Source organism: Manacus vitellinus, unplaced genomic scaffold, assembly GCF_001715985.3.
Source record: "Manacus vitellinus isolate BGI_N305 unplaced genomic scaffold, ASM171598v3 scaffold_96_pilon, whole genome shotgun sequence".
NCBI classification, from domain to species: domain Eukaryota; kingdom Metazoa; phylum Chordata; class Aves; order Passeriformes; family Pipridae; genus Manacus; species Manacus vitellinus.
The window spans coordinates 151,651-164,853 of NW_021940901.1; the positions used below are offsets into that span (position 1 = coordinate 151,651).

The following is a 13,203-nucleotide window of genomic DNA, read 5'->3' on the forward strand; positions in this document are numbered from 1 at the left end:
CCCCGTGCCCGGGGCCGAGCCCTGTCCCTGGTGCTGATCCCGGCGTCCCTGGTAGGGATCGCCCTCCTCGGCGTCGGCGGCAGTGCGAACCCCGGCTGCTGCTGTACGAGGTGGTGCTGGCGAACGCCTGGAGCAAACCTGAGTCGGCGCAGAGCTCTGGGAAAATCCAGGGATTGTGCCGTGCCTGGCTTGCACGCTCTGTGTCTGCTGGCCATTGCGCTCGCTGGCTCATTCCTCAGGGACTTTAAACAATACGAAATTCTCCAGTTTCTGTCAGATTTTGAAATGAGAGTGTTAGCTTACAAGTAATGCTGAGAAGACCTCTTCTCTGCTGTGACGTTACTGGGCACAATATTATAACTAGCATTTTGTAGCTTGTCTTGGAAAGAAGAGAATAACTGATTTATATAGTACAGAAATATGTGAACTACTGGGGGAAGTGCTTATTTACATTATTTGAGGTCCTGCCTGACAGCTGGCTGGCTGAGCAGCACAGAGCCCTGCTCCAAGAGCAAGGTTCTCTTGGAACCGTGATGTCACCCAATTCTTTTTGAGTGATGACTGCAAGTAGCTGCTAGAGAAATGTATCCAACCACTTTTGGTACCTTTTGAGCTATTCGAAAGGGCTAATGCTACTGTTGTTTGATGCGTGGTATTATTTCAGTTGTTTCACATAGGTGCACACACATGTGTAGGCAGCCTTCTGGCTTTTGACTCATAAGAAGCAGCTAGATATTTTTAAAACAGTTACATTTCTGAGTTTTTTATAGCCAAAAATACATGCTTTTTCAGATACTGAAATTGAGACTAGGTCATTGTAACAGACCTCTAAATATTTTAGTATTGTGTGTACATGTACACGGAAGATTTCTTTTAAAGTTAATATTTCTGTGTTGCCTTTTCAGGGTGAATTGTTAAACCCTTGCCGCTGCGATGGGTCAGTACGATACACACATCAGCTTTGCCTGTTAAAGTGGATAAGTGAAAGAGGGTCATGGACCTGTGAACTCTGCTGTTACAGATACCATGTTATAGCCATTAAAATGAAAAGGCCTTGCCAGGTAATTTGTTTGTTTTTAAAAAATATGTCTTTTTAAAAACAAAATTATTCTTGATTTTACTTCCAAGGTTTTTGGAAAGTACAGCAGAAGATCCTGTGTGCTTCACCAGCTAGCACTTGCACCCACTTGAAGTTAGTTTTTAAGACCAGTTACATATTAAAATGTGTAGTCATTTGATTCTGTTATGTTCTTCTAGTTTTTGGCTTGCTGTAGAAGTGGTCTTCAGAGGTTGATAAATTTTGTAAGTAGTTAAATCACCCTGAGACATGACAGAACAACTTGGATCTCCCTGATTCACTTTCTAAACTTTAAACATGTATCTATAGTCTGTTAAAGACTCAGTCAAAGGTTGATTTTGCTCACTTTTCAAGCTTGGAGTGCAGAGGGGAGAGGCAAAGAAAAATTCTGTTGCCTGTAAAAATGTAAAAGAAGGTGACTTTCCAGTCTTGGCACAATCCAGAGTAGTAGAACACTCTTAAAGTTCTGTCCTCCAGTAGGTGTTTCAGAAGCTGAAATGTGCAGTAACATTTTTCACAGCTCTGTTTTAGCAGCATCAAAACGTGCAGCTGGAAGTTAGAGAATTATAGTGGTAGCATGTTCAGGGAGAGGTGGGGGAGAAAGGCAAAGCTTCAGCAGATCTGTTAGGGAAGGCTTAATACCACTTTGCATATCAGAATTCTTTAGAGGCTTAAAATTCCCTCCTGGAAATTGTATTTCATAACATCTGAGGAACACATTTAGTAAGATAATTGTATCTTTTTTTAGTTTTGATCCTAAGAGCTTGGAGATGATGGAGCTCTCAAAGGCCAGAGCACTCAGGTCATTTTTCTGTGCCTGCATTTGATTGGAGTTTTATAGAAAAGACATGCTTGGATGGTAATGGCAGTTGTGTGAACATGATAAGCATTCCTTGGATATAGGATATCTGGAGTATTTGCTTACAGCTGTTCAGATTAGGTTCAAGTACTTTCAGAGCCAGTTGACTTCAATTTTTTCTTTATAAATCCACAAAGGAAACTTTTTGATAAAGATATTTAGAGAATAGCCTTTTCTAGACTGTCACTGTAGTCTGCCATAAACTAGTATTACATTAGATATTTAATATATCCTGTTCATTAAAACATTATATTCTGGTACTTAGGTGAAATGGACCTGTTCTGAAAGTGATACAGTAGATTGATGTGCTAATTTAAGAGCCAAGTGCATGGCAATTCAACACACTTTCTGACATCAGGAAAATTGTAAAACAGTTATTTTAAAAAGTAAATGCTTACTTGGTAGACCTGATTTCTTAATATAGAAAAAAAATTAAGGTTGTACTTAGTATTATTTAAGCAAGTATGTAGTTAATGGAGGTGAAATGTGCCTCATGAGTTCAGTGGTTTTCAGTGTCCTGAATGGTATTTATTACATTTGAGCTAAAAAATTACTATCCTTAACAGTTTTCTTGCATTTTAGTTCCAATTTTTCAAATCTTGTTAATGTGACTAATCCTCATTCATTTGAGTAGCCTCACTGGCATCAACTAGATAAGCATGAGCAAGACTCTTCTGCGTATATGGGTATGTGTGTTATATTAAAAAGTACAAAGTCAAGCTCTTCAGATACTTCAATATGGAAGTGTAATAAAGTTTCAGTAAAAGTTTTGCTAATGACTATGCTCAGCTGGATGAAAACATTTAATTTTTGTAGGCATGACTAAGAAGAGAGAGGGCTCAAATCTCCAGTTATGCATTCTAAACTGCACAATGAACTTAGATGTCACTGCCTGTAATGAGGATCCAGGAGGGCACACTTCAGTGTGTAGGCACACACTAGGAACAGAAAGAATTGTCTCAATCTTGGACAATTTACAAAGGAGTTTGAACAAGAGATAAGGGAAAAATCTATGGGTATATATAAAACCAGTGGTCTTGGTATACTGACCATTGCTAACTATCATTGAATTTTTGACATCTAAAATGGGATGAGTTTCATGAACTGAATGGAGATGAGATTCAATGCCTGAGTAGTCATTAGAAGGTAATTAATATGTCAATAAATGCCTGGAAGGACTTGAAAAATCAAATCAGGTCTTTTGTGTTTTATGTGATGGGGAAGAGAGGAACCATCATAGTGGAGAAAGAAGACCAGTAACGTGGTCAAAGTAGTGGACTAAAAAAATTGTATTTGAAGCAGTCTTGTACTTGCTGAGAAAATGACTTTTGTCATGAACATAAAAGATGTGTTACAGTAATTGAGACATAAGATAAAAGTGATGATGAGAAATCAATTTTTTTTCTATGAACAGTCTTAGATATGCTACGTAGAAAGCCCATGCAAGTTTTAGAAATATTGAGAACAGGAGGATCCAAATAGATATTTAAATTTAAGATAATTCCTGGGTTATAGAACAGGTTCATGGTTAGGAGGATAAATCTATACTGCTTGAGGAAAGCTGGGACATGAAAAAATTTTAATGAACTTTGATGTATGGTAAGATCTGTACAAAAAGTGGTAGAAACAGACTAACACTTTAGTTTTGACACCAGAGAGAGAAACAGAAAAAAACAGAAACAGAAAAAAAAAATGTCAGTCATCAGCATAGATATAGTAGTTGTATATCTCTCACTCATTCTTTTCCCAACTGTCTGCTTTTGGCCACTTCTAGGGAGAATTTGCTAGACTACATAGACCTTTTGTTCTGATACACTCAGAGTTGTCTCAGTGACTGCATTGGGTAAATGGTGATTATGATCAGTTCTAAGTAGTGTGCTTAATGAATTTAGAAACAAAAGCATAGCAGAACTGTTGGAGAGGGCAGTTGTGGGGGTTTTTTCTGTGCAGGGAAAGGCAAAATACATTTCCTGTGTGCTTTCTGAGAAAGATCTGAAGGTAAATGAGAGACTGAAAAAGAAAATTGTGGAAAGCAAGTGTCAGTGGTACAAATTATAGAGATTATACAAGAAGAGAGGACAGTGAAAGTAAAGCACAGTGAATTAAAGCACAGAAATGCAAAAAATAGAAGGCATCAGAGAGAAAATTCTAATGGGATAATGAATTCCATGTTGTGTTTTCATTGTTTCCTTGTAACTAATGCATAGGGAGACTTGGGAAAAAAAAGAAGTTGGGAATTAGAAAATAAAGGCAGCAAAAAGGTGTAGAGCCAGAAGTTAGTTAAGCTTGAGAAATACATTTGGTTAGCCATTCAGATAAAAGAGCAAATTTTTCATGGAACAAGTGAGCAGGCCACTGGTGCCCTGCCACCATGCTAAGAGCTAAATATTTGGCTGTTAGCATACAGAGCTGAAGGAGTGCAAGGTGGACATTACAGTGGAAAGGAGGAACAAAGCTGTAGATGCTTTAGAAGGATGGATATAATTGATAACTAATGACAGGTGAGAAGGGAACAGGGGATGGAATAATATCATAAGTACCAATGATCTGAAAGTCATGAAATAATGAAGGATAATAGGTGAATAAATGAACTGATTATATCACAGTGAGAGTGTAGGGGGGATAGAGAAGGACTACAACCAAAATACTAGATATTGACTACAAGTACCAAAGCATATTCATAAGTGATGAGGAGAAATGAAATTCATCTAAGAGGTGAGCTCATCAAATGGGAGCTGAAACCATCAAGAAGGAATATGGGGAATTATAGAGAGAGTCACACACTTCAGCAGTTCTGTTGGACTTCTAAAGTGTGTACCGAATTAATCAAATAGATAAAAAAAAAAAGGCAGAGAATACTTAAAAAAAAAATAGCATTTAAGGTATGTGGGTGTGTGCCCCTCGTATGTTACTCTTTTATTTCCTGTAGCTTATTAAAAAAGCAATTGCTTTCTGGTTTTATTTTATGAAATGCATAGATTGTGCTTAAGGCAGTTTGACTGCTAGAATGGTGTGAAACACCAGATCAGTGTAAACTGTGAACGATAATTGGAAATTAATTTTTAATTACAGGTGCCTTCCTGATCTACTGTTAAGATACATAATACAGATATGAAGAGCAGAATTATCTTAGTGTATTAAATAGGTGGGTTAAATACTTCAGGGGAAAAGGTGGATTCCTTTAGCCTAAGATTTTCATGGGGTGAAATGACTAGCATTTGACTAGCAACCTGACATGATGACAGGTTGTTTTTCAGAGGAAATACATTGAATAACAGTTATTGCTGGAATTATAATCATAAATTGCACATTTACAACAGACTTCCTTAGAAAAAAAATCCAAAAGTAAAAGGCAGTGTGAATGGGAATCAAGGTTGCTATGTATACATAGTTGCTGCCATTTGAAATGCTTAGAATATCTAACAATGCAAGGCTTAAGTTACAGTGTGGCACCTGCATTTGGGAACCTTTTAATTACTGGGTTTTGTATTTTTCTGTCTGTTTGATTGGATTTTTTTCCCAATAGCTTAAACCGCTAGCCTAACATTGGTGAAATTCACACAGTGATCAAAGATTTATGAGTTCTCTCAATACAAATTTTTGTCTTTTTGCCTTATGTCAAAAATCCCAATCTTTGGGATTCAGATCTTTAATTGCTGTCAACGGAGACTGGTGATAACCAAGAAGTGGTTCTTTCAGCATGATTCTTCTACTTCTTAATATGAAAAGTTGTTAATAAATGATAGCGTACTGCTTTTATACCTCTTGTCTATGATTCCTTAGTTCATGCCTATATTACAATGCAAGTAGCCTGCTTTGAGGACCAAATACTGTCATAACCTCCTGACTTCTCTACCACTCATGCTGTGTTAATTCTGAAGTGTCCCCCTGTATTTTTTTCCACAAATGAAATTTGTCAAAGAAAGTTTTATTAAATTAATTTTGAAACTTCCTTTTAATACTTACTGTTTTTGAATGTCGCTCCATTTGCATTGAAATGACTGACAGTCATGCCAACTTACTTCTTTCTTAATTTTCTCCACTTGGGAGACAGATTTTGCACCTATTGCACCTATTGCATTTGGTTTTTTAAAATTTTTGTCCCATCCATACATAGATTCAAATTGGATGTTTGGTATTCGTTCTGAAGATTCTTTCTTACTGCTTCAGCAATGTGCAGACCATAACCCCTACCTCCTTTCATGCCTACAGTGCAACAGTGAAAGAACAATTTGACCTCAGTTCTTTGGAAGTATTTGTCTGAGTCAGAGCACCCTCATTGTGAGTTTTGCCTGCATGACACTGTTTCCAAGGGGTTCTTAGCTTTTTGTTTTAATTTATTTCATCTTTCCTTTTTATATACTTTTATTTCTTAATTTCTTTTTTCTGCTACTTTTGTTTACATTTCAATGAAGCTCATGGAGAATGAGTATTCCAGTCTTAGCCACATGCTGTTTCCTTTCCCTCTACCCTGTATGTGTGTATGTGTGCCATTTTCGCATATTTTTTTTGGCAGTGTCTTCCCTCCAGAGCAGTATTAAACTTTGCCATTTCTGTGACGAGCAAATTCCCAGCACAGGAATACATCATACTGTTACCCTCACAAACCATATTGCTGGATGGAGGCTATTTCTTGAGCTAAGGCTCATTTTTGTCGTCTTTTATGGCCAAGGAACAGATACAATGAGACAAAATAATTCCTTAGTAGTTTCACAAAGTCATGAACCTTACCATCGTGATGAAATACTTGCTAGCTTCATGTGTATTTAGCTACTTTGCTAACACTGGAAGAATATTATTCCAAGCACTTTAGGGATCTTGAAAAAGGCAAATTCCATAAAACTGACTTTCAGGAAACTGTATCTAGAGAAAATGAGAGTAAACTTCAGTATGCCTTCTCTTTTTTCATAAGGAAGTTCCTTCTGCCCACTGGGCAAGAACAGACAGACAGAGAGTCTACTTCTTAATGGAATACTTTATGTATCTCTCATTGCTTTATCTGAGCAATCTGCACTTTACAATCTATTATGGCTTGTGGTTACTCCCAGCATTATGCTCCTCCTTGAATGACTAAATTCTGCATCTCAGTTTCAAGGCTGCTCTTGCATATGAGGAGAGCAATATGGCATATTTTACTTGAAGGAATGGGCATAACAGCTGATGTGAGCTCACTGGTTCACATCAGAATAACACAAGTAGAATATAAGTGTCCTGCAATTGCAGCCTTTTCCTGCACCTGCAACACTGTCCTCCCCATAACCACTTCCTTCAGTGACCACAAGAATCATCGTAAGCTCCAATCATTTGATGTCACCTTCCAAAAAGGACACTTTGCTGGTATTTGTACAATGCTGACTTAAAATCCTCCTGAGACCTAATAAAGAGGGTTGCTTCCTTCTCAAGCACCACTTACAGAGTATTGCATATCATCTCATTGCTTTCTGGATGCTTGTCCCAAATAGAAATTTGATTAATTACTGAAGCCTTTCTGACATCTGTCAAACTTATGGAAAAGATCTGCATATCCTTCACTACTCTGTATAAGCAGAGGAACCTTCAAATACATCTTGTAGAAATGCATTTTTGGGGGGACCTCATCGCTCTCTGCAACTGCCTGAAAGGAGGTTTTAGTGAGGTGGGTTCAGCCTCTTCTCCTAAGTAACTAACAAGTGATAGGACAAGAGGAAGTGGTCTAAAGTTGTGCCTGGGGAGGTTTAGATTGGATATTAGCAAAGATTGCTTCATCAAATGGGTGGTCAGGCATTGAAACAGGCTGGCCAGGGAAGTGGTGGAATCACCGTCTCTGGAAGTGTTCAAATGGCGTGTGGGTGTGGCACTTGGGGATTTGGTTTAGTGGTGAATGCAAGAGTGCTAAGTTAATGGTTGGAGTCGATGATCGTAGACATCTTTTCCAGCCTTAATGGTTGATTCTATGATCTCTGGAATTTCAAAATCCTCTACTTCAGCCTGTCCTTTTCTTCCTATAGCCATGGGTTAAAAATCTAGAAAATACGTGAAATTGCTGGTTATTCTAGGGAAATGTGCCTACTTCAGAGTTTCTCTGCTGACAGTTGATGTCATGTACTTGAATGTATTTGGAAATTTGTGGAAAATCTGCTGTGGGAAGAGTTTATCGTCTATGGCTGTCGAAATTTTAAAAACTTACCTTTCCCTTTGGCCTTTCCCTCATGCTTTTGTAGAGCTCACTGATATAATTGCTGTGAACCTAGGTCCTGGTAATTAACACCGACAAGATCTAAGGACTTTTGTCTCCTAGTATAGATTATTTTAGAATAGAAAGCAGTTTCAGTAGTTTAAAGTTACTCCAAGATGTCTTGGTGTTCATCATGTGACACAAATGAATCTGTCTTCATTGTACAACTTTCATGCGTTAGGTCCTCATGATAATATCCAAAAGGTTCCTTTCTTCCTTGTTTGGGTTGAAAGGTACAGGCTTCCAACCCATTTACTTAAAAATCAGCTCAAATTTCCACAGTATTATGCCCTATGACTCTGCATTAGCATATCTGAAATGTGGATAAGAAGCCACATCTTTGTCCAAGTGTCACTTTCTCTTTCTTTTTCATCTTTCTCTAACTTTGCTGATGAATTGGCCAGGTTATCTAAGTACTGAACCACTGTTGCCTCTGACATATGAATCCCCAAGGATGTGACCCTTGGTTGTGACATAAATTTGTGACTCTACTCCCCTCAGTAACTATGCTGATGACTCCTTTTCCATAGTTGTGACAGAAGTCAGAAAGATTGCTGGGACAGAGATGTGCTTCAGCAGGTGTTACACTGCCTTTTTTTTTCTTCTGGTAATGAAGCTCTAATTCCATTTACTTTAGGTGAATCACAGAATAATGGAATGGTTTGAGTTGGAAGGGATCTTAAAGATCATCTAGTTCCAACGCCCCTGCTGTGGGCAGAGACACCTTCCACTAGACCAGGTTGCTCAGAGCCCCATCCAACCTGGCCTTGAACACTTCTCTGGGCCACCTGTTCCAGGGCCTCACCCTCCTCACTGTAAAGAATTTTTTCCTAATATCTAATCTAAATCTGCCCTCTTACAATTTAAAGCTGCTAAACCTCATCCAATCACTACACTCTCTGATAAAGGCTCCCTCCCCATCTTTTCTGTAGGCCCTCTTAAGTGGGAAGAGGGTTGTGTGGAAAAAGTTTTATGAAAAGAAAATTACTTTAGAAAGTTAAATTTTATTTACAAACTCAAATGTACGTGGGAATTTGCATTGCTCCAAAGGATGATTAATTTGCACATATCATCTTTATTTTCATTAATAAAGAAAAAGCACTTTCTGAAAATTTCTGTATGTGCTGGAAGACTACAATCCTACTGCTTAGGCTCTTTGAGGCACTCAGCATCTCTGCAGGATGTTGTGAGTCCAAAGTAGCAGCTACTTAGCTTCTTCCTGGAGAATTCCACCACTGGACTCAATTATCTTGTTGGTTCAGAGCCTGGGCTGCTTCATTTTGGTGGACCAGGAGCAGGCAATCACAGATGCCATTCGAAAAGCTGTTTTCATAGTCACAAGAAAATACAAACCTTTCTCCTTCAGCACAGGCTGCCCACTCATTCCAAGTTCCCTGATTGGAGAAATGATGCTCTCCTTCCTTTGATCTGTCTTTTCCCTCAGAATCCTCTACGAGTTAAGGCCAATACAGCAGAAACAGTTCAGTACAGCATAGCAAAAAGCTGGTGTCAGTATACTGGTCATTTTACTGACTTCTTTTTATTTCATATAGTTTTCTGTCATATTGATTCATAGTCAGTATTCTCCACAGTTGGATCCTGGATAAGTTACAAACAGTCAGCCAGGTCTGACTGGGCAAACCTACCTGAAGAAAAGGCCCTCCCATTACCAGATGTCTGAGCCACTTATCTCTTTGAGGGCTTTGGGCCATGAGATCCTACACCATCTATTTCACAGTTCTGAGACATGTTCCATGAGCTCTGTCTGCACTCACTAATCTTAGATCCTCTGCGCTTTCCCATCCTGCAGCCTAGATGTTTCCCAGAGCCTAACGAGTAAGTGAGAATTTCATCTTAGGTGGAAAGACCTTCCCTGCTTTTTTACATTAGGCATCATCCTTGTAAGGGTAAGTTTCTCACAGACTTTGGATACCAAAAAATTTTTATCTAACTACAGTGGCAGAGCCAGGGCCTGTTTCTATCCATTCCAGAGGGGTCACAAACAATCATAGGATCATAGAATGGTTCAGGTTGGAAGGAACCTTAAAGATCCCCTAGTTCCAACCTCCCTGCCAACCTGATCACTAGATCAGGTTGCTCAGGGCCCTGTCTAATCTGGCCTTGAACACTTCCAGGGATGGGGCATCCATAATGCCCCTGGGCAACCTGTACCAGTGCTTCACCACCAACAGTAAGAGCAGCAGTGTATGTGCAAACAATTTTTCAAGTAGGTAGCAAGTTATTTCACAGCTTATATCCTAATCAGACCATTAAGCTGTTTTTCCAAGAGTGCGCTAAACCAGTTTCATCAGAGCTCAAGTGTCACTGCTAATTTTGCTAAAGAATCCAGAAACAGTACTGACTGTAGGATAGAGCAATTTTATGTAATTAGTGAATGTAAAGAGGGAACTATTGTCTAGTAACAACGAAACATGACTGTGTTTATAGTCATAAACTTAAAAGTGACAATTTGCAGAACAGTAAGTGGTTCTTTGACAATTGTGTTTTCCATATGAACAGCATGCACTTTCTTACCTTTCATTCTTTAGGTATTTGAGAGAAACTGAGGGTACTTTTATTTTGCGTCTGTGTTTGTACTTGTATTTGTACTGCAAGAGATGGTACATATGTTATGTGTAAGTCGTATAAGCACTATTAAGCCAAGAACAATTTATAGTTTAGGAATTTTCAAACACAATTATACGACTGGATATTGCAGTTTTTGATATTATAACCACTGCTTTTTGCAGCACTATGAATGCTGATGCACAATGTAACAAGTCAGAAAGACGGGTATTTTCAGTCTTAAAAAGCATATTGTGCTATTTAATGTAATTACTCCAAGGGATTTCAGACATATTTATGATATAGTTAGAGGAAATACAGAGTTTCTGGTGTAGTGTAGACTATAGAGGCAACTATTTCCTTTTTTTACAGATAGAGCTATCATATTTGAAGATATGTAGTAATAGCCACTCTCTGTAATTAAGCACTACATCATCCATAAAGATGGAGTCTTATGTGGGTGATCAAAACCATGGCTACTCAAACTATTAGAAAAAGTGTAATATTGACTCAAACAACAGTACCTATTAGTGTATAGTTGTGATTATCTAGCAGTACCTGAAAAAACTAATGCAACTTACTTTTAAAATTTTGCTGTTTAATATATGTTCAATTAATAACTTAAGAATAAAAATATTGTTAATAATTTTAATATGAATATATTATAATAATTCCTATAAATATTTTAAAGCCTTCTCATTATTATACCTAATGTGTAGTATATAAAACAATTATAAATAAATAAGTTAATATTCCATTAGGCCAAATTTTCAAGCGGTACATTATTTACCATATTCATTTGCACAGTCTAAAATTTTATAATTATGACTAAATTGTCTGCGAGTGAAGATTTATCACAAATTTAATTGACTACAGTATCAATTAGTAATTCATTTACTAATAAATTAAATCCAAAATTACTTTTAGACCAGACCCTGTCAGATTTCATACAAGCCTTCTTCCTGATTATATGCTAGTATATAATACCTTGGTATTCTTATCATCCTGCCTTTTAACCTTTGTCCAAGATAAATGTTATGTTGCTTAGGGATTAGACAAGGCCACAGCTTTAGATCCTTTACATCTGAACTCAGAATATGTTTCCTTTCTTCATCCTTTTTACTGTTCTTAAAATCTTAAGTTTCCTTTGTTTTACATCTTACAAAGAAGCACATGAAATCAGGATTGTCTCTTCCCTCATGTTGAGCATCTTCCAGATTTTCACATGAAAATTCTGATCACAGTGTGTGAATTAGTGTTTGTTCAGGGCTAAAAAGGCCAGAGGCCAATATTTGTACTGAGTTGTTTTCTGGTGAGGTTGTACCCTTCAGTGCTGAAACACATCATTGCCATGTAACAGTAGGAAGAAGACTGCACAGTGAAGGGGCATCTTCCTAACCAAAGGTGGGGAGTTGCATTGTGCCAGAACTATTCTTCACCTGTGAATAATGTTGCTACAGGATGCAGGGGAATCTGGTGACAATAGATGGTGATGTACTACTTGATAGCATGTCTTTGGATTCATAGGCTGCCTAGAAGCAGATAGTGCAAAGCAGCAATTAGTGTGTACTTTATGCTGCTTTAACAACTTCTAAACTGTGCTTATCCAATTCAATTTGTTTGTACAGCTACATTCTTTGGGTTCTCTTTCAGTCTTCTTTCAGTGAACTGGAAAATTTGAACCTTAAAATTCCAGTTACCTGGCATTTCTTCCACCTTCACATAATTTCTATGGTTCTTTTCCACCAAAGGCCTTTCCACAGCCTCTTTTTCTGCATCCAGAACCCACTGAAATATGTCAGTGTGAGAAAAAGTTCCTGGTGCTTTGTACCATACAAAAATCATCTTCCTACTCATCCCTATGGAGATTATGTGAATAAAATTATCAATTTCATTTGTTTTCCCTTTGGTTCAGTGAACATCTCTGTATTGTATGGGAACTGGAAGTGTTCCAATAAATTACTTGGAAGGAGTTCTACTATTGAATATCCTGACTAACTCATAAATCTCAGGTATTAAAATAGTGTCTTTAGAGGCAAAAGTTTCAAACCTTGCTTAAACTCAGGCAAACAATGGGTTTGAGTCAAGGTCTCTCACAAGGGAATGCATCAACCATTAGGTTGTTGAATAGTCTCAGATAAACCCTCTGTGCTTTCTCTTGCTGGGGTTGTAAGAGTTATTAAATTATTCATAGAGTCAAAAAGACAGAGAAAGAAAAGGCAGCACTTTTGGAAAGTTCAGCTAGCAGATGAAATATGAGTTTTAGTAAATGAGCTGTAATTAATACTTGAATATTTTCAACATGATAGACAAGAAGGCATCAATAGAAATGATCAAGAGCAGATGATCCCTCTATACAGTGACTAGTGTCCAGGGCATTTTGTGGAAGGGGCTTGTTCTGTCCCTCCATGCTCACCAATTTTTTACATACATTTGATGAGTGCGTCAATATCATAATGTATGCACAATCTTAGCCTTATGCTCAGC

General features: G+C 37.8%; 1 protein-coding gene across 1 annotated transcript in view; it reads left to right on the top strand.

Moving 5' to 3' along the window:
- Positions 1-13,203, top strand: part of MARCHF11 (membrane associated ring-CH-type finger 11) — a 51,517-nt gene that overhangs the window by 22,769 nt on the left and 15,545 nt on the right. Inside the window, exon 2 of the mRNA XM_018086480.2 lies at positions 906-1,061. Coding sequence (XP_017941969.1) covers positions 906-1,061 — 156 coding nt within the window. The remainder of the gene's footprint in view (positions 1-905; positions 1,062-13,203) is intronic.